The 22,965-nt window shown below is 39.1% G+C and overlaps 1 protein-coding gene across 50 annotated transcripts in view; it reads left to right on the forward strand.

Annotated features, from left to right (window-relative positions):
* Positions 1-22,965, forward strand: part of LOC131689525 (cell adhesion molecule Dscam2) — a 172,782-nt gene that overhangs the window by 82,107 nt on the left and 67,710 nt on the right. For 18 of the 50 annotated variants that reach the window (XM_058974700.1, XM_058974705.1, XM_058974699.1 and 15 more), the window contains exons 7-9: positions 5,531-5,967; positions 6,033-6,440; positions 6,503-6,664. In XM_058974700.1, the coding sequence (XP_058830683.1) occupies positions 5,531-5,967; positions 6,033-6,440; positions 6,503-6,664 (1,007 nt within the window). Of the gene's footprint in view, positions 1-2,358; positions 2,483-3,239; positions 3,361-3,467; positions 3,589-5,530; positions 5,968-6,032; positions 6,441-6,502; positions 6,665-13,556; positions 13,872-13,966; positions 14,258-14,310; positions 14,599-18,293; positions 18,582-19,789; positions 20,078-21,142; positions 21,431-22,289; positions 22,578-22,965 lie in introns of all 50 variants that reach the window. The other 32 variants (XR_009305406.1, XM_058974668.1, XM_058974671.1 and 29 more) reach the window with 11 other exon arrangements.

The raw sequence follows: 22,965 nt of genomic DNA on the forward strand, positions 1-22,965 counted from the left end.
TTTACGAAATGACGGAACATTACCGTGGTCCGTTTAATTTTACATGAAACGTATACTTTACATGCGCAATAACATAAAATTACACTTCCTACCATTCAAAACAAACGCTGTATGTGGAGTAAAATTACATGATTTACCAAATTAAACGTCATGTGAAATTAAAATCAAACGTAAAACTAAGTCATTTTTGATGCTCGTATATATCAGGGTCAGGAGACGTAAATTTACACTATTTTTTCTAGGTGTGTGGATAACTTGCCTTAAAGTTATTTAAATGTCTGAACCAACCAATTTTCAACATTATCACAACTATTGGATCAGCTGACCTACCAACATGCATAAACTTTATTTTTTTTATTCAAGTTTGGTCTATTCAAAAGTTGGATGGCAATAATGTTTGCATATGATTTCGGGAAAATGGCCACTATAGCTTCACTATAAGAAATCCATACGGTCGGTTCAATTTACGACTTTTGTGGTTGCATCTGCTTCTTAGAACCTGATGAGGATTGTTCCGCACAATAAACGGTAATTTTGCTTGTTAACAAACACAATGAACCTGAAATGGTCGACGAACACAATTTAACCCATCATGCAAACGTACAAATTGTCTATGGTCTCCGAGCTTCACCAACTGGAATAAGACCAAGATGTTTTCTCAAATTTGTCCTTGCGGAAGATAGAGAGAGGATCAATTGCTGTGCGTGCCTGTGGACCGACAATTTAGGGTTTTTAGGGGCACTTGTTTGCAGTAGCGTTTGTGGCTTCTGGTCACATTGAGCTTAACCCTCCGAAAGTCGAGCAAATGGCTCACTGAACGAGCAGCCGCTGGTGCGCTAAGACAATGTCGCTAGATTTCCAGAGCAGCGTGCACTCAGTGCAACTAGCGCGACTTCCGGAAGGTTAACTGGGCACAGCTCGGGCTACCATTGCTGAACCGGTATCGGTACTGCGTGTAGCGAATTTCACCACCTGGCACGATGTCGATGCTTGGTAGTTTGTCGATAGATACCGTTGTTAGATGGCAAGCACTGGAGATCTACCGATTTCGGTTTTCGGCTGCGTGAGACGGGGTTGATCGCTCTGGCGTTTATGGACTTTCTCCAGGTAGACTATTTCGCGGGGTACTGCTGCTTTCGTCTCCGTGCTCTACTTTTTCGACTCATTTCACTTTTCCATTCTCTCTAAATTTTTTTTTCTTACTTTAATGACTCGACTCGCAGATTTGTATCAATATTTTTATCAATTATAAAATTGAAGCAAATTTCAAACTTAACTCTTTACGTGCCTGCAACTTCAATTTCAATATTTTTGTAAATGAACTACTAACTTTGAACCTGTTCTCTCGACAGTCTAAACGTGAAAGACCAACTGTATTCGGTCGTCGACCCACAAAAACTATTCTCTTGCTTCGTCCCGGTGATTCGAGCACTGTCTTGCGTGTTGCCTACACATAGCTCGATTGATATCCATGATCGTCATGAAATGCAGATCGTATCCGTTTCAGGTTTTGGTACTAGACGATTAATGAAAGTCGTTAGGGCGTTCATTGAAGGACCGTGAACACCACGGGCATTTCGTCATTTTCTATGCGTTTCACGAACAGAGCCTTTGTTTTAATTTTTTTTTTACAAATTGGTAACGTCGATCAAGCGATAACTTATCTATGTTAAATTGCCAAAGAATACTGAACAAAGCAAAATAGAAAAAAAAAAAAGAGAAAGTTTTGCTTTTAATTTCTCCTAATAAATTAAAAGGAAATCTTTCTTTTTTTATTTTCTTTTTATTTTAGGTAATCCATTAACGAAAACGCAATCTATTTCGGAACAAATCTGTAACAGCGACTTTGACAGTTTGATGTGTATTTGAAATTTACGCTTGATAAATTATAAGTTAATAATTATTATCTCTCAATAATCGTGTACTATTATATCCCTCTCGATTTTGCAAAGATGATATCATGTAATTTTTCTTTCATTTTCATTACTATTACAATGGAAAAAATCACAGATGCCTATTCCGTTACCCTACGCTTGCTTATTATTATCCGTGAAACAAATCAGTTGTGGTCAAAAGATGCTTCGGGGTCGAAGTTATAGGAACTTTCATGTAAATTTGATTCCCAGAAAACAATGTCAAAATGTAATATATATTTTTCCTAGGAATTTTTTAGATATAAAATTTTGGTGAAATATATTTTTATTTCTAAACGAACTTTGAAGATTCGTCAAAATTTAATTGTTGTTATATATTTCACATTCCACGAGCACCAATTTCCCAACATTCACGCAACTGGCAAAATCACAATAGGTACACTAACTTTTCGTAACTTTACCACCCATTTGATATCATGTGCAGAACCGGTCGGCTCGAAGCCACCAACGTTTTCCTCCGAGTCCAAGGGCAGCATTTTCGAGAAACCGGCCAACAGCAGCTTTGCATTGCTCTGTCAGGCGCAAGCGTTTCCCGTTCCGATCATGAGGTAAGCGAGCAAACAACTTTTCACAAACGTCATAGTCACCCATTAATCAGAAAGAAAAGTTTAATGGAACAAGCCTTGAAATCACCGAAGGGCGATTGGATAGGACATGAATCAGCCAGAGGGCACATTTCTGAAGAGCAACCAAATTTTTTGTCAATCATCATTACAAAATAACAATAACCATTATCTAAATTCATCCTAAAACATTCTCTTTCTCTTTTCTCTTCTTTTTTATCAGAACCTGTCGGCAGTGTTTCACCGAAAATTTCCGGGGACCGCCTTCAGGAAATGAGTGTAAGAAATGCGCAGGATTTTGCTATGCTCTGTCTTGGTCAAGCCTATCCAACACCGGCCTTCAGGTGATTGTCGATTGTGCTTCTTAAACTCAAAGTTTTGTGAACAAAAAAAAACAAAGAACAACCATGAATGTAACTACACATGCCTGTAGAATGACGAATCCCGAATCGAACCATCCCTGAGAGAAACTCACTATTTGGCCAAGAACTGGGACATTCTACTATTGCGGGCAGGTAGCGTACAGATCATGGTTGGGTTACTGTGACGTTCAGTTTTGATTATTTTGCATAGATAATTTCGCTATTTTTGAGAACACGCATCATATTCAAACTCACCCCAATAGCCACCAGTAAATAATACCATTCCAATAAACAGGCTTTTTGTTCTATTTCGTTATTATCAATCTGATATATATGTATGATAAATTCACCTGTTCATCCCCGTACTAACTCCCGCGTAGAACCGGTAGGCAGTGTAGCTCCTAAGGTATCCGGAGGTCGACTTCAGGAAATGGTTGCCAACACGAAGGACAGTTTCGCGATCATTTGCCCGGCACAGTCGTTTCCCATGCCCGTATTTAGGTAAAACAATATTTGATTTAGAGATTTAAAGTCTATTCTAACATTCTGGCAATTCGCTGTAGTTGGTCTGTAAAATTAAGAAGTGATTGGTAAAACTTTTGATTCAGAACCCATCGGAAGCGTGGCTCCTAAAATATCTGGACATCATCTTCAGGACTTGAACGTGCTGGTGCACGACGATTTTGCTATTCTCTGTTTGGGCCAGGCATATCCAATGCCGAGCTTTAGGTAAAACTTAGAGTGGGTATTCGATCTCTCAACATTCGGGCAATACAAGCGCACTCAATAAAAATATAGAAACATATAAATATATATTTGCTTTGCCTTACTACGCCCTCTAGAACCGATTGGAAGTGTTGCCCCTAAAATATCTGGCGGACTTCTGCAAGAGATGAAAGTTAAACACGAAAATGATTTTGCCATTCTTTGCCTGGGTCAATCGTATCCGATGCCAAGTTTTAGGTAATTGCACAATCAAAATGGTTTCTCACCGGGTATTTGTTAAGTAAGCCCAACATTCAGCGCAAATTGCATATGATGGGCTTTAATTTCATATGTGAACGCATTATTTCTTGCCCATAGAACCGATTGGCTCCGTGAAACCTAAGGTAAACAGTAAGTTTGAGGTCAGGGAAACCGGTATGAACTCAACCTTTGTTGGACTCTGCAATGGGCAAGCCTACCCAGTTCCGGTTTATAGGTAGCTCTATTTTCTAGTGTAGGATTTAATTTATTTAAAAATGAATTTCTAGTTTCAGGTTTAAACGGTAAGTATCCGGTCTTGTTCGAATAAACAATCAATGAATTGAAGTTGGTGCGTATTGATATCATATGATAAGGTAAATTTTATATCAGTTTTTTTTAGTTTACATCTCACTTTGTTGATTATTCAATTGTCGAATTTTGTTGACATTAAAGTCTCTGAACGAAGGCATTCCTTCGGCAATTTAAAAATTTATTTATATATAATAATAATAATAAAGAAATTTTAATATAGTTGGAAACTAATCTCTCGAAATAATAAGGAATTGCACTAAGTGAATACATCTGTAAACCTGCTACGAATAAGTTTCGCACATAAAACATTCGTAAAATATACGGATTTTTCGTTCATATGATGAATCATTCATAGTTCTACGGAAACGTTTTTATTTTCAAAACACTAAACGACTTTCGAATTTGTTTCATTATTTAAATTAATTGTTTGATGAAACATACGAATGTCTTTCTAATATTTACGTGCATATTTCGTAGTATAAACGATTTTTTACGGGGAACCCCCAAAATAATTATGCACAAAAAATGATATCGCTGAACTAATTTATTCTTAATTCAGTCAAAAATAGGTTCATCCGCGAATTATTGCAGCTACCATAGTTTACTGACAATCATAAATGTTTATGATGTACTTGTACAGATTATTGTTTCGGTATACTGATATCTTCGACCTGTGACATTAACGCACAAAAATTATTTATTTTCCGTTCTGTATTTCACCTTTGGACACCAACTAAAAGTTTCATTGCTTGTTTATTCGGACAACAGAGTGGAACGCAAATTCAACTACATTGTTCCTTCCCTCACTCGATAACCAAGGGAATTTCACAACCGGTAAACCCTAATTTATCGACCTTATGCTTAAAATATTAAAACAATGATCAGTCGAGTATGGAAAGACACAGTGTAGGTCATAATTACTATGAATTTTCGCTCGAATTTCCGTTCCATTTCTTGTCAGGTAAGTTGAGATTATTGTACTGATTGGAAGCAAGGGAAATTCCCATGAACACATCTTATCAACGATATATTTAAATTAATTTCGCGGGTTCCAGTACCTAAAATGTCAGTCAATGTGTGCTTTTTGTAGACGTCTAAAACTAACTTGTAATAATAGTTTCATTTTTGTCTAATTATCACATAAAATCAACTTAGGATAATTTCAATATAATAAAAATCACTAGTTCAGCTTATTCACCGAATCATACTGTTTCATGCAGAATAGTCTTTTTGTCTGAGCGAATGCTTGTATATCCCGTTTCGGAACCAGTATTCTGTATTATACCTTTATTCGTTTCTTTAGCACACACTGCTGCCACTTTCGGTAGAGTGAATTGCGAAGCACTTCGAGTAAACACTACAGCTAAGAATGTCTCTGTTCTCTTCATTCCAGGTGGTACAAATACATCGAAGGCACCACACGAAAGCAGGCGGTAGTGCTGAACGAACGCGTTAAGCAGGTCTCCGGAACGCTGATCATCAAAGATGCCGTTGTGGATGATTCTGGAAAGTACCTGTGCGTCGTTAACAACTCGGTCGGTGGAGAAAGCGTCGAAACCGTGTTGACAGTGACGGCTCCACTGGCGGCCAAAATTGAACCGCGTACCCAAACCGTCGATTTCGGGCGTCCGGCTGTGTTTACGTGCAAATTTTCGGGTAATCCTATCAAGACTGTTTCGTGGATGAAGGATGGTAAATCACTGGGACACAGCGACGCAGTACTGCGGATAGAGTCAGTCAAGAAGGAAGATAAGGGCATGTATCAATGTTTCATCCGAAACGATCAGGAAAGTGCGCAGGCTAGCGCAGAACTGAAACTGGGAGGACGATGTAAGGATCCGCTGGTACTCAATGTAAATTCAGTATGGTTATTAATTTTTCTATTATTATTACAGTTGATCCGCCGGTTATTCGTGAAGCATTTCCCGAAGAAACTCGTCACCCGGGACCTTCGGTATTCCTAAAGTGTGTCGCTGGAGGTAATCCAACTCCGGAAATTTCTTGGGAGCTGGATGGAAAGAAAATCACCAATAGCGAACGCTATCAGGTTGGTCAGTACGTGACGGTCAACGGAGATGTCGTGTCTCATCTGAACATAAGCACAATCCACTCGAACGATGGCGGTTTGTACAAGTGTATCGCAAGCAGCAAAGTTGGCGTTGCGGAACATTCGGCGAAATTGAATGTATACGGTCTACCGTACGTGAGGACGATGGAAAAGAAATCAATCGTCGCTGGGGAAACGCTATTCGTAACCTGTCCGGTGGCCGGTTACCCAATCGATTCGATTGTATGGGAAAGAGGTAAGAAAACAAAGTTTGGAAGGGTTTTTGAAAGGAAAGTCATTAACATTTTCTCATTGTAGACAACCGACAACTGCCAATCAACCGCAAGCAGAAAGTGTTTCCCAATGGAACGCTGATCATTGAGAATGTTGAGCGGAACTCCGATCAGGCTACCTACACTTGTGTAGCGAAGAATTCGGAAGGTTATACCGCTCGGGGGACACTGGAAGTTGCTGTGATGGGTAAGTTTGAGAGTTGCTTTCACATCTGATTAATGGATTATGGATTTTGATAAACGGTGGTTCTAAAGTAAAGGTTTACGAAGTATTATTTTTCCATGATATACCCAATGGGTTCTGTGGATTACATGCATCAGGAAGATTTACAATAATCGGCGTTCTTGTCTAAACAATAAAAATAAGAGATTTATATAATAATTATAAAACACAGACTTGGCAAATCCAAATGTATGAGCTTAAATCCGCTTTCTGCTCCTTGAGTAGCTCACTACTCAGTGGATACACTATTTTTGTATGAGTTTGTCATCCGTCAATAATTAACTTGCGTAATGGCAATTTTCATATTGTTCCAATATCGCCCTATATTACCGACAAAACAGATCTGTTCAAAAATCAAAAATAGGTGCAAAATGACAACGTAGTTAATTTTTTGGTGCCAATGGTCCCAGAAAATATTTTTATTGCTATAAATTAAGATTTGGGGGGGGGGGTATGAAACTGGTCAAACGTGGTATTGCATTTGACTAGACCTATACACCTATACTAGGTCACTTGAAAAGTTCATTCAATGTTTGTTTATTTGTAGCACCGCGTTAGTCAAGCTTTTTGGAAGTATTCTAATCAGATATCTCTAATTTTCTTTTGGACTGCTCATAGTAACTTTTCTAACGCGCCCTTTCTAGGGCGATATTTTTGAAAGTGCTTCTTAAATATCTTTGAAATATGTATTTTTAAATAGAAGCGATATACCTGGAAAATATTTAGATTAGGTCGTAAGTAACAATGAAAGATTCTCTTTGGTCACTTTCTCTTCTGTTCTTTACTCGGTCGTTTCAACATTTACTACTCAAGTCTTTGCATATATTCCTCCGTTGGCTTTCAATGTGTACTGAATAATAAGTGAAATGTGTTGTAGTAACATTGTAATAATCGAAATAGAAGGTAAAGAAAGAGAGGTTCTTTGTTTACCTTCTTCAATGTTCAAAATTTTCTCTAGATGTACCCATATCTAAAAAAATTCTCTAGATACATTCATATCTATGCGGAATATTTCATTTTTCGGTTGAATATGTCAAGAAATCTAGGTGTTTTAGGTGTTCAAATTTTGTCACGAATAAGCCTTAGTCAGCAACAACATCCTTTGTCTCTGTTGACATATTCGAACCGTACATTTGGCATCGTCTTCAGTGTCATCAGCAGGAAGATTTGGCAGAAATTCGCCAGTCAAGCTATATTGTCAGCAACGGTTCAAGCGTAGGTAGCTTACAGCAAACTTCGATGTGTTCGACCACTTTCAATCTCAAGCTCTGTAAGCAGTATATAGTACAATCTTTCCTGCAAGTCATCAACTACTGTGGCAACTTATGTACAATATGCCCAAGCTATGATACCGTCTCGATATTCTTCTCAAGGCTGACACGAAAATCCATTGGAATAGAAAGTGCCAGACTGCATTTGAGCAATTCTAGCAAATGCTCTCTCGGTTTACTACTCACAAACTATGATCCTAAACGGGAAATCATTCCCAAGCCACAAGTTTAACAATACAGACCATCAGCACGCCAAACCCGTAAAAATATGCCATCGCAAGTGAATTCATACATACTTCAAACAAACTGATTGCTCTGAGCCACCCCTTTAAGAACGGCTGACCCCAATCCAACATCCAACGGCTCAAAGTATACAGAAATCGCGCTTCGTGGAATATGAGCGGATTCGTGATAGTTGACTTGTCATTCCGACATACAGTGCATGAAAAATCTGTTTGGAAGAAACGTATATTTAAGCGTTTTGGATGCGGACATCGTCGACTTCGGCAAGGAAAGGTATCCGTGTTCCTACCAGATCTCCCACTAACTCTCCACAGGAGGCTTTGCCCAAACAGACCGGTCCGCATTCACTTGAACTGTGATGGTTTGATCGAAGAAGATTCTTTCTTCAAGTGGGTTTTTCGCTCGGTTGTGTATATCTGGCGCACTAGTCAACGACCACTAATTAACGGTCGTCAATTTCTGTGCCTCAAACAGCTTGACAAGTCGTCGCTGTTGTGCTATCTTATGACACACGCCATTTTGGGGTAAACTGAGTTAGATATGCCACATTACTTGTTTGAAAATTCTCTACAAAGTGGCGTTTTCAGAATTTTGAAATTCTACTTGGTTACTTAGATATAGCGAGAAACGTGATGAGAAATTGTGAGTTTTTTGCTTCAAATCACTGTATCTAGGGATTTGCTCAAGTTGTATTGAAGTTTTAGATGTTTTTATGTGTGAAAATATCTGAGGAACGCAATGGCATAAACATTTTCAAAAGAAAATTACACGAGTTGTGAGAAAAACAGTTTTAGTTTTAAACTGAAAATGAAGCATATTTGGCAACACTGCTATCAAAAATAACAATTTTTTTCTAAATTCCCTGACTCATTTCCTTCAAAATGCATTTCACCGATTGTTTATAGACCATATGAACGCAAAGATATGAATAAAAGTTAAAAATTGATGATTTTTTTCCATGGAAAATTTTCCATGCACGATTATGACACGTCATACAAATTTTGTCATCAATACACGTCTATGACACGTGTGAGTTCGACTTTTGTTTACATTCATAGTAAAAACTCGCAACATAGTCAACCGATCTTCGTAATATTTGAGAGATTAATGCAGAATAGATAGAAGCATCAATTGTCTTCTTTGGATTGTTTATACCATTTATAAGTTTCAAAATATTCAATCTCAAACTTTAAAAATCGTTTTTCTCGAAATGTGCTAAATGGCGCTTGTCATAAGATAGCACAACAGTGACGAAGTTTCATGCATAATCAAATGGTCAATAAGAACGTTTAAATGCATGTTTAAAAGCGTTATAAGGAAAAATCGGGAAGAGAGAGAGGTTCATAATCGTACGGATTTAACCAAGCTTTACCAAACCAAAAGTCGTCATCCGACGTCTTGTTTGTTCATCAATTCCGCACGTGCCTCGAGCTTTTGCGTGTCCCACCAAGGTGTACACTAGGTTCACTTGCGATGACCTTAACCAATCAAGTTGCTTTTATCGAAACAACTCCATTTATTCATGGAGACTTAGAGACGATCAAAAACGTCATGTATAATGTGTGAGTTGAATACCAACGAATACTGCGCTCCCATAACAACCAGTTTCGGTACAGCTGACACGATACCGAAGCATCTCGCAACCAAGTTATCTCTAGGTAGCATCCGTTGCCACTAGCCATCCAGCTGAGGTATTTGGAATGCACCAAACTAACTACGAGGAACGCCGGCATTGTCGTATGTTCCAAGTATCGTCACCGTCGTTAGCGCCTGTTTCAAATCTTGAGCCTACTTTGCTAAATTCTACTCAAGTGTTCTTTAAATTTTACTCGTTCACGTTTTATTCACAATCATGTACGAACGATCTTATACATGTGTGGGATTTTACGTGCTACAAAAGAAAGTTACCCTTCTTGTCTCTCAGTTTATAGTAGTTGTCTATGAACCGACCAAACCGTTCAAGCTAGAGATGGGCCATTCGTTCGCGAACGGTTCAAGTGAACTGGTTCTTCGAAGAGAATGAGCGAACGGAAGTTCTTTTTAAAAGAACGGTAGTTCTCAATTCTCTTCAAAGCGAATGAACTGAACCTGACCCAAAGCCGTTTGGCGAATTTCTCGGATCGATTTTTAGGCGAACGAATGAAAATGAACCGACTTGCCGTCCCACAAACCGCTCTCTGTGCTCTCCCAGAATGGAACCGGCGAAGAACGACTCACAAGCGAACGACTCATCACATTCTCTATTTCTCTAGTTATACATCATGAAGAAATCGCTACCCTTGATGAACTTGTTAAGCATACAGGGGCATAATAGTTTGGGCAGCATCTGTTTGGTTCCTCTCCAAGAATCGAATGTTTTGAGAGACATTCGCTAGATACAAGTAAAATATCAGCTGAACGGAAGAACGGTTCATCTGAACTAGTTCTTTTTACAGAACTGTTCAGTCGGGAATGGTTCTTCGAAGTGAACTGTTTCGCCCATCGCTAGTTCAAGCACTACATGGAAAAAATTGTTCCCAGTTTCGTGAATAAAGTGCCACAAATTTTGGAACACGTTTTTACGTTACGAAAACAAGACCACGAACAAAAATCACGAGTTTTATAATTATGTAACTTCTGTAACGTCTATATAACGCTTTTATTAGTGGAGATATTTGTTCATGTTTTGTGAAGTTCTGTCACGGTTTTGCCATGCCATTACCAAATTGATTTTCCGTACGTAAACTAGTTTACAACTTTTTGAACAGTAGTAATAAAACCAAAGGATGAATCGGGATTTTATTCATAGCTTTTGGGACTTTATTTAGAGTCCGACTATGCGTAGTGAACTGATTCATGATTGGTTACATCTTGAACATGGTTTGGTTTTCGTTGTTGTGAATTAATGCACAATTTCAACACTTATTTTTTCATGAACTATTTCACAAAGCCCGGAATACTATTCATGAATCTTTTCTATTATTCCTAATATATTAGTCACGATTCAATATCCGTGCTCGTGTAATAGTTCACATAATCATAAAATGTTATTCATGTATACGTGAACTGATTCATGATTTCTAGCGAATTAGTCACAACTCACCATACATGCTCATGAAATAGTTCACAACACTATGAAATAATGTTCATGTATTCTTGACCTAGTTCATGATTCCTAGTAATATAGTTACAACTTACTATTCGAGCTCGTGAAATAGTTCACAAGATCGAAAAATGTCTACGTGAACTGATTCATGATTCCTAGCGACTGACTATTCGTGCCCTCGAAATAGATCATAATATCATGAAATCTTATTCATGGAAATGAGAACCAATTCATGATTCCTAGTAGAATAGTAATGTCTGACCATGCGTGCTCGTGAAACAGTTCACAAAATCATAAAATATCGTTCATGTGTTTATGAACTGGTTCATGATTTCTAGTATAATTTTAATTAGCGATGGGCGAAACAGTTCACTTCGAAGAACCATTCCCGGCTGAACAGTTCTGTAAAAAGAACTAGTTCAGATGAACCGTTCTTCCGTTCAGCTGATATTTTACTTGTATCTAGCGAATGTCTCTCAAAACATTCGATTCTTGGAGAGGAACCAAACAGATGCTGCCCAAACTATTATGCCCCTGTATGCTTAACAAGTTCATCAAGGGTAGCGATTTCTTCATGATGTATAACTAGAGAAATAGAGAATGTGATGAGTCGTTCGCTTGTGAGTCGTTCTTCGCCGGTTCCATTCTGGGAGAGCACAGAGAGCGGTTTGTGGGACGGCAAGTCGGTTCATTTTCATTCGTTCGCCTAAAAATCGATCCGAGAAATTCGCCAAACGGCTTTGGGTCAGGTTCAGTTCATTCGCTTTGAAGAGAATTGAGAACTACCGTTCTTTTAAAAAGAACTTCCGTTCGCTCATTCTCTTCGAAGAACCAGTTCACTTGAACCGTTCGCGAACGAATGGCCCATCTCTAATTTTAACAACTGACCTTTTGTGGTCGTGAAATAGTTCACAAAATCATAAAATATTATTTTATTCATGGATTCGTAAATTGGTTCATGATTTGTAGTACATGATTTACGATCTATCACAAGTGATATTTGGAAAACATCCGTAATCATTTTCAATTTCATGCAACTTCACATGGTCTGAAAATTTTAACGTGAACTGTTTCACAAAATTTGGGGTTTTTTCATTAAATCTCTTATAGTTCTGTCCAGCTTCTAGCGACTAGTAATAGGGGCGAGCAACAGATATGAAAAAATATTAGGACTGCGAACATCATTATTCATATTTTCACAGTCATGCTTTTATGATCATTTCATATTGTCACGTTACTCCGAGTAAAAAATTCGATAGTAATTAATATTAAACAGAAACATGAGTCACATTACTTCACGTATCGAATTCGAGCTCAAGAATAAAATGTCACGATAACGTGCATATAAAGTACGAAAATAGGAACTAAGATCCTGAAATTATGATCATAAATTATAATACTCGTGACTAAAACATCAAAAATCATGTACACAAATCACTCTACATGTGACTAAAATATCACGAAAACGCCCTTAAGTCATGAATGTAATGAAAAATTACGAAAATCGCGACAAAGCTTCTGAAATCATGAACATGTCGGTTTTTACTTGATATACTTTATACAAACCTGTATATCCCCAAATTATGACCAAGAATCATAAGAAAAACTAAACATTTCCAGGAAACAACCACAGCAATCCAACCAAACATTGCAGTATAACACCATGTACATTTTGCGCGAACTTGTTTTTTGAAACTCACATGGTTTCATAAATACGAGGATTATTATCCATAATTTCGTGAACTTGGTCACGATTTTCGTAAATCGTTCAGTTTACGAAATCCTGATTTTTTGTTCAAGAATTTATAAACGGATTTTGTCAGTGTAATTTCTACATGCTTTCAACGCGATTAAGCGATCGATTACTTTAAATAGAAAATTGTAACAAAAAGCACGATTATCCTTTTTTCGAAGAAAAAGCGACTGATTTCAAATAGGAAACATATGTTACTGCCTGCTATTACTGACGATGTGCAATGATTATTGGCTGATGATAACCTCATACAAAATAATCTGGTCTGCCCATGGTTAATAAGCTTACTAACGCCGTCTATTAGCAATTAAATTATTAAAATTCTTTTTAAAATTATGTTTTGAGTATTTCTGAGCCTGTCATAGATCTTATTCATAATCGTGATTAACATGAGAACCGAACCATTTATCAACCTCCATAGTTCATTCTAGACTAGGAAAACCATAGAACATAAGTATACGACATAAATCGCGCTCGCTTCGTTGGCATTGGTGCACCATCCAGTGCTGCCGCAAATCGTACCGTTCAGCTTCGGCGAGGAACAAGTTAATCAGTACGACATGGTATCGGTGATGTGCACCGTTAATAAAGGCGACATGCCAATCGACATCAGCTGGGAGTTTACGTCATCGGACATGCTGAAACCGCAAACGCCACGAAAGCTCTTTACTAGCGATGGAATTTTGCTCAGTCGAGGAAGTGCACGCATCAGCACACTAAGCATCGATTCGGTTCGAGACAGACACAGTGGCAATTATACTTGTAGAGCGAAGAATCCAGCTGGTGCTGTGGAATTTACGACCACGCTTTCTGTAAAGGGTGAATTTTAAAAGTATTTACCAAAGCTTAGTTTTGCCCCGAGTTGTCATCCCTCCACCAACTACAATCTGATATTTCAAAATTTCGTGCGACAGTTCTTCCGCAAATCGTTCCGTTCGACTTTGGAGCTGATGCAATCAACGCAATGGACATGGTGTCGGCATATTGCACTGTAAACAAGGGCGATCTACCGATTCAGATTAGATGGAGTCGTAATAATCAACCAGTAGACGGCAGCAGTGAGGGTATTTCTGTGAGTCGAACCAACCAGCGAATCAGTGTTTTAAGTATAGAATCGGTGAAGCATTACCACAGCGGAAATTACACCTGTACCGCAGAAAATGTGGGCGGACGTGTTCAACATACAGCGACACTTTTTGTGAACGGTTAGCTCCCCCATTATGTTTTGTTTTAAGAATCCATCTTCCCTTTTTCACAGTCCCTCCTCAGATTGTCCCTTTTGATTTCGGTGAAGAATCCGTGTTCGCTATGGACATGGTGTCGGCTACCTGTACCGTAAACAAAGGAGATCTACCCATCGAAGTTACCTGGCTTTTGAATGGAGAACGGATCTACTCCAACGATGGCATATCTGTCAGTAGACCCAATCAACGACTTAGCACTCTAAGCATAGAATCCGTCCGGGGAAGACACAGTGGAAACTATACATGCGTGGCAAAGAACCACGCTGGCAATGTGGACTATTCATCCCCGCTGTTGGTTAACGGTTAGATTTTTGTAATCGATATTTTATTCCTATCCATCCCAGTCCCTTTGCTAATCGAAATGTTCTTCTCGATATAGGTTTAGAGTAAATTCACCATCGCTTTGATATAAATTAAAAGTCAAATATCACGTTTGTCATAGCGATGACTACAGCAGGGCGACCAAGAATCGAATTTGTATTTTGATGATTTGATACGAATCTTCTGCGTTTCTTTCTACGCAGTTCTCCCGCAAATTCTCCCATTTGACTTCGGCAGCGATACAATTTTCTCCAAAGATATGGTTACGTCCTCGTGCACGGTAAACAAAGGAGACTTTCCGATCGACATCTACTGGAAGTTTAACGGCAGATTGATTGCATCCGAGGGCGGTATCACCGTCAGTCGTACGAATCTGCGAATGAGTGTGCTAACCATCGATGCAGTGCGTGATCGAGATGCAGGCAACTACACCTGCGTAGCTCAAAATAAAGCCGGCCAGGTCGAACTGTCCGCCGTGTTGGCAGTGAACGGTTAGATATGAGTAGTTGCGTTTACTTCCCTACCATTCCTTATTGTATCCTATACCAGTTATTTAATGAATTGTCCATTTTGCCCTGGATGCGCTATCTGTTGGTTATCTGCGGTGGTTTTTCGATCAACCTATTAAACCTTTAAAGGTTATAATTTTTCTAAAAAAATAATATTTTAGCTTTACTCTCATTTCGTCAATTTTTGACCGATTGGGTGGAGCCGGATTTTGAAGATCTGCAATTTAGTCCAGTTTCTGTATCTCTACCAGCGTTCGAAATAATCGGAATCCCCGTTGGGTACATTCGGCATCCAAGTGGGGTGACGGACGAGTTTTAAAGAAAGATATCATAAATATAAGTAGATTTTTTGAATTGGCCTGCATATGACTATTTTGCATTGATCCTTCACAATGAACATGAATTGGACCAATCTTGGCTACCGGAAAACTCTTGAAACCATTGATGGCATTTTGAAAACCAATATAGCTACTTCAGGTTAGATATATGCGCCGTCGCGCCATGCCGCCGCCGGTAATTTTTAACATTTGCCGACGCCGAACGATAGGCCGGAGACCCTTCGCCGAAACTTTTTTTCCCGCACCGATTATTTACAAACTCGCATATTCCCAATACTCTTGCTTTCACCAAAAGAAGACAAACTATTATGATATAAGTTCACTCAGTTTCCGATTGCCTGCTTTCTTCTGTTCTATTTATGTTGGAACATAACCGATCAGGGCTACCTCATGGTTTTGTAAACTATTTCACGAACACGAATTGTGACTGTATATTAAAGCATTACAAAAAATATTTTTTTGAATTTGCAAAGACCCCCCTCTCATATTGTGACCAATTTCAAAGTTAGCTCAAATGACAAATTTCACATCATTTGGACAATTCTAGACCCCTGTCCACCTCGCTTGAAATTGTTGAAATTGCTACTATGGGAAAATATAGAGGAAAAATATATTGAATGCTGTAACTTTTTAAGCAGCTCTCAGAAAACTACAATTCATACCTCTTTTTGAAGAAATAACCTTAGTATTTGAAGGGAGATATTTCTGTTTCTCGAAAATACGGGAAAAGGGGTACTGGGTCATTTTGTCCCCAAAATCTCCTATTTTAAAAAAAATCTGCTCCTTGATACAAATCATATATTTTTTGCAGTTTTTCTAATGTGAAAAAATCTCAGAAATCGAGCGGAACTTTTTTGACCTTTGTCCGAATACGAGAAGTTGGGGTTATAGGGCCTTTTCGTCATTTATATTAAATTTTATCATTTTCTAGTATATCTGTATTATTCTGCATTCAATTTTCGTAAAATATCCCTGAACATGGAAAATCGTTAGGAACAAAATAAAACGTAAAATTCAGAAACATCAAATTTGTTGACATTAACTCTACAAATCACATTTTTTCATTAAATGTCCTAATATCTCAACTTCTTCTATTTTTCCAGGAATAAAACTTTTTTCATTTGATCCCTAAGCTTATTTTATACTACACGTAGTAAATTAAATTAAAATTTATTGCTAAATGGAGTTAATATGTGCGATTTAATGATAAAGATGTGAAATCGAGACTAAATGTCAGAAAATTTGATGCTTCTGAATTTTACCGGTAACGAATCTATTTGTTTTTGTTCCTAAGAATTTTTCACGTTCAACGAAGTACAGTTTATTAAAATTGAGCGAAGAATAATAGAGATATATACACGAGAAAATGATAAAATTTAATATGAATGACAAAAGACCCTATAACCCCAACATCTCGTATTCGGACAAAGGTCCGTTCGATTTCTGAATTTTTTTCACATCAGAAAAATTGCTAAATAAGCATAATTTACGTCATGGAGCAGGATTTTTTTTAAATGGGGGATTTTGGGGACAAAATGACCCAGTACATCATTTTGCCGTATATGTCGAGAAACAGAAATATCTCCATCAAAATACTAGGTTAAATAGGTTATTTTCTTTAAAAAGAGGTATGAATTGTAATTTTCTGAGCATTTAATATTTTTTTCCATATTATTCCATAGTATCAATTTCAACAATTTCAAGCGAAGTGGGCGGGTGTCTAGAATTGTCCAATTGATGTGAAATTTGGCATCTGAGCTTACTTTGACATTTGTCACAATACGACAGAGGGCCTTTGATAATTCATGAACAAAATTTATGCGATGCCCTAATGTATATTTTTTATGCTCAGAGTAGTTTTCGTTTTTATTCCGAGCATTACACGGTGCATGTTAATAATTGCGGGTGGTGGCGGCGGCGTCCATATCTAACCGGAAGCCGCCATCTGGGTTATCAAAATGGCATCAATGGTCCATTTCTGGGTTATACTTTCAAATGACACCCATATTCATGATGGTTTTCACTGTTCCACAGTTGCATCAATAATCAATTCTACTGAGCACCCTTTTCAATGGTATTTCCATGTTGATGATGGTGTTCACTGCTTTGTCGAAACCGTGAGACGGCATTTTGATTTACAAAATAACGTCAATCATCAATTTCCAAAATGGTGTCAATCGTCAATTTTCGTCTTCTACTGACCATCCACCTTACATTAACACTATTATTGATGATAGTTTTCACTGTTTTCTGGTAACCGGAAACCGCCAGCTTGGTTTTCAAAATGGCATTTATCATCAATTTTCGGCTTTTGCTGACTATCCCCTTTGAAATGACACCCATATTGATGATGGTTTACACTGTTTTGTGGTAATCGGAAACCTCAATCTTAGTTTTCAAAATGACGTTAAATATCCTTATTTGATTCCATCCGGAACCGGTGCCGGAATGGTCATACCGAGCTTGATGGAGCTGTGGGTGTGTATGATTTCGTATAAATGTATGATTCCATCCAGTTTCTGTATTTTTATTAGCTGTCAATGGATTTGAACGCTAATAAGAATACAGAAACTGGATTAAATTTCAGATCTTTTAAAACCGATTTCATACTTGGTCAAAAATTAACGAAATGGGAGCCAAACTAAAATAAATTCTTTAGAAAAAAAATTACCTAGTACTGTAAAGGTTAAGTCAGTTATACAAGCGCAGTTAATATCGATTAAAAAGATAGGGGTAGCCATGGCGTAAATTATGCATAGTTAGGGGCGTAGCAATTAATGAACGGCATTTTCAACGTGTTTTCTGCTATGGTTCCATATATTCCGTTAGTCCAGCCATCCGTATTTCCATTCGACTTCGGCGAGGAGCCCGTGGACCTGATGAATACAGTTTCAATCAATTGTGTCGTATCTAAGGGCGACACTCCGATAATGATCGAATGGTTGTTCAACAACAACCGAATCACCACTAACGATGGGGTCTTGATTACTAGAAATGGGCAGAAAATTAGCTTTTTATCTATTGAATCCGTTCAACCCAGACATGCCGGCAATTACACGTGTGTGGCTCGAAATAAAGCTGGCGAATCGCGGCATTCATCTGAATTACACGTTATCGGTAACTTTAGCCAGTAGCATATTATTTTATATAGACTTAAGATACCTGGCACATTTAACAATTCTTCACTGTACTCCCTGCAATCCCTACCTAGCATCCCCCGTCATCATGCCATTCGAGTTTGGTGAGGATCCGTTCGACCTCTTCAGTACAACTACTGTTAGTTGTGCCGTAACGAAAGGCGATCTACCAATCGTCATCAGTTGGTTGTTCAATGATGTAGAAATTTTGAACTCACTCAATGGAATAAACATTAATAAAAGTGGTCAGCGAATAAGTATACTGACGATAGATTCGGTTCAACCTGCGCATGCCGGAAACTACAGCTGTCTAGCTCGGAATAAAGCGGGCGAAGCACAGCATTCGTCCGAACTCAAAGTGATCGGTATTAGTCATTCATTTTCTGTTTTATTTTGTATCCTTTCCCTATGAATTCCAAAGTACTTCCGCTGATCTTCCCGTTTGACTTTGGCGAGGACCCCGTCGATACGTTTGATACTGTTTCCATCAATTGCGTTATCTCCAAAGGAGATACTCCTATCGAAATAGTTTGGCTATTCAACGATCATCGCATCTCCTCTAACGATGGGACTACCATTAGTCAAATTGGTCCCAAGATGAGCACTCTTTATATAGAATCCATACGACCACGACATGCTGGTAACTACAGTTGCGTAGCTCGGAACAAGGCCGGACAAGTGGAACATAGCTCCGAACTGAAAGTGATGGGTAACTTCGTTGTATAGTGTGCTAAATTTCGCTTCGCTTTGTAAATAATGTACGCGTGCTTCGGTAAATACATACTCTAGATGGTTATTATTTCCCTTCCTACGTTCTGTCCTACCGGTAATCTTTCCGTCCGACTTTGGAGACGAACTAATCGATACGCTTAGTATGGCAACGATAAATTGCTCGGTGGTGAAAGGCGATATATACCAATTTCGATAAGCTGGAGGTTCAACGGAAACTAGATCCAAGGCGGTTACGGCGGCGGTTAGTGGCGAACGAATCAGTATACTAGCAATAGATGTCGTCCAACCGGAGCACACCGGATACTACAATTGTATCGCACGAAATAAAGTTGATGAAGCACAGCATTCATCCGAAATTAAATGTCATTGGTACTGATTTGGTTGAACTATTGATTGATGCTTTGTATACTTTTGCTTTCACTATACCTTTTAAAATCTAATTCTCCTAACCGGTAGCCGTCCCGCTGATTATGCCTTTCGAATTTGGCGATGAACCGTTCGATTCGTCTAGCACTGTGTCCGTACAGTGCGTGATAACCAAAGGTGACATTCCTATCGACATCGGTTGGCTTTTCAATAGTCGTATGATTGATAGTAGTGATGGGATTACAATTTCCAAGATGGGCCATAAGATGAGCACAATGTACATAGAGTCGATAGGATCGAGGCATGCTGGAAACTACACATGCCGTGCAAGCAATGCAGCTGGAACCGTAGAGCACAGTTCCGAGTTGAAAGTTATTGGTAAACAGTATGTTTAGTAATTAAGTTTTTCCCTTTCCACACAAGTTGTTCCCATCATCCTTCCCTTCGATTTCGGCGAAGAGACATTCGATAGTGGTAGCACCGCGTCCGTAAGCTGTATCGTTACTAAGGGAGATACGCCGATCGATGTTAGCTGGTTGTTCAATGGCAGGCGAATCGATTCCAACGATGGGATGCTAATAACACGTGGTGGAGTAAAAATCAGTATGCTTTCAATCGATTCGGTCCATTCGAGGCACGCTGGAAATTACACTTGTCATGCGAGAAATAATGCCGGCAGTATCGAACACTCGGCAGAACTACGAGTCATGCGTAATTAATGTAGTGTTATCAATTACTTGCTTTCTTTCTCCCAAAAGTCCTGCCTATAATCCTTCCGTTCGAGTTTGGAGAAGAAGCATTCGATAGTGGAAGCGCTGCTTCCGTTAGTTGTATAGTGACGAAAGGGGACATTCCGATTGAGATAACTTGGTTGGTTAATGGTCGCAAAATTTACACCAGTGACGGTGTCATGATAACGAAAAGCGGTCATAAAATCTCGATCCTCTCGATTGAGGCAGTTCATTCGCGTCACGCAGGAAACTACACATGTCTTGCAAGCAATGGTGCTGGCAACACGGAACACACGGCCGAACTGCAAGTTATGGGTAATGTACATTTGATTTCATTTTTTGTTTTGCTTCTCCGACCTATATTCCCAAAGTGGTTCCGATAATCCATCCATTCGACTTCGGGGAGGAAGCGTACGACACCGGAAGTACTGTTTCGGTGAGTTGTATTGTAACCAAGGGTGATATTCCTATTGATATCAGTTGGCTGTTCAACGGACGCCGATTGAGTACCAACGATGGGGTCTTGATATCTAAAAGTGGACATAAAATATCTATTTTATCGATCGAATCGGCTCACTCCAGACATGCTGGAAACTATACCTGCCATGCACGCAACGGCGCTGGAAGCGTCGAACAAACATCTGAATTACAGATCATAGGTAACACTAACTAAGCTTTGTTTTTATCCACACCTCAAATCCTACTACCAAAGCTGTCCCGATAATCCTTCCGTTTGAATTTGGCGACGAAGCCTTCGACACCGGGAGTACTGCATCTGTAAGTTGCATTGTAACGAAAGGCGATACCCCGATCGATATAAGCTGGTTGTTCAACGGCCGCCGAATTGTCACCAATGACGGTATTCTAATCTCCAAAAGTGGTCATAAAGTGAGCATGTTGACCATCGAATCGGTGCATTCTCGCCATGCAGGCAACTACACCTGTCATGCGGCAAACGGTGCTGGAGCGGGCGAACACAGCTCCGAACTGCAAGTTATGGGTAGAGTAGATAGAATTAAAGCTTGTTTTGTCCTTTTCCTATTAAGTCCTTCCTGTGATTCTACCGTTCGAATTTGGCGAGGAACCGCTGGATGAAACCAATATGGCTACGGTTCAATGTGCTGTCACCAAAGGCGATCTTCCAATCAATTTCCAGTGGTTGTTCAAAGGAGCTGAACTGCCCCCGGACGAAAGTATTCTGTTGTCAAAAAATGGACAGCGTATTAGTGTGTTGACAATCGAATCGATTCGGGCGTATCACGCAGGAAACTACACCTGCGTGGCACAGAATTCAGCCGGGCAGAGTAACCAAACGTCTGAATTGAAAGTTATCGGTACAATATCATGCATTTTTTGGTTCCCGATAAGCTTGTAGATGTTAATGTTTTGAGTTATCTTCCTAACCCATCCTGTTTGGTCTAGTGATTCCCTCAATTATGCCGTTCGAGTTCGGAGAGGAGCCATTCGATATGCTAACGACCACTACGGTAAGCTGCGCAGTAATCAAGGGAGATCCACCGATCGATATAAATTGGATGTTTAATGGTCACGAAGTTTATTCGAATGATGGGATTACTATTACCAAATCGGGTCCGAAAATGAGTATTCTCTATATTGAATCGGTTCAACCACGCCATGCAGGCAACTACAGTTGTGTAGCGCGGAATAAAGCAGGATTCGTGGAGCATGGTTCCGAGCTTAAAGTGATAGGTTAGGTTTAAAAAAAAGTTTGAGTTTTCGCTTGATGTACATTTTCCAACTAGTCCTATAATCCTAGCTCCACTGAATTTGGGTTTCACTCACTACCAAAACAAAGGGAACAGGTAAATAAGACGTATCATTTATCCCGTTTCTTCAAGTCCCTCCAATTCTTCTACCATTCGAGTTTGGCGAAGAACCAGCCGATATGGCCAGTACGACAATGGTAAGCTGTGCCGTAGCTAAAGGGGACACTCCGGTTGAGATCAACTGGATGTTCAATGGTACTACGATTCACACCAACGACGGAATACTGATAACTAAGAGCGGTCACAAAATTAGCATGCTTTCGATTGAATCCGTCCAACCGCGACATGCCGGAAACTACACATGTGTAGCCCGGAACCGAGCCGGATTCGTTGAGCATACATCTGAACTTAAAGTTATCGGTAATCTTGTAGATTGATGGTTATGAAACTCCCGTTTTTACCCACATCCAAAACCCATTCTCCTTCGCCTTCGACATTGCATATTGTGTTTATTTGCGGATTAGGAAACACGCAAAACATGTGATCCTTCCTTAAGTCAAGTTTACCAAGTTTAATGAAGAGAAATCGTTGCCGTCTGTAAAATGCTTCTGTTTTTGTTTCGTTATCCACCCCCTTGCTATGTAGTAATTCCGGTTATGATTCCTTTCGAGTTCGGCGATGAACCATATGATAGCATGAGTTCGACCATGGTCAGCTGTGGGGTTACCAAGGGCGATATACCTATTTCGATACTTTGGTTATTTAACGGAAGCCCTATTACAACAAATGACGGAGTTCTAGTCACCAA

Source organism: Topomyia yanbarensis, chromosome 3, assembly GCF_030247195.1.
Source record: "Topomyia yanbarensis strain Yona2022 chromosome 3, ASM3024719v1, whole genome shotgun sequence".
Lineage (NCBI taxonomy): Eukaryota > Metazoa > Arthropoda > Insecta > Diptera > Culicidae > Topomyia > Topomyia yanbarensis.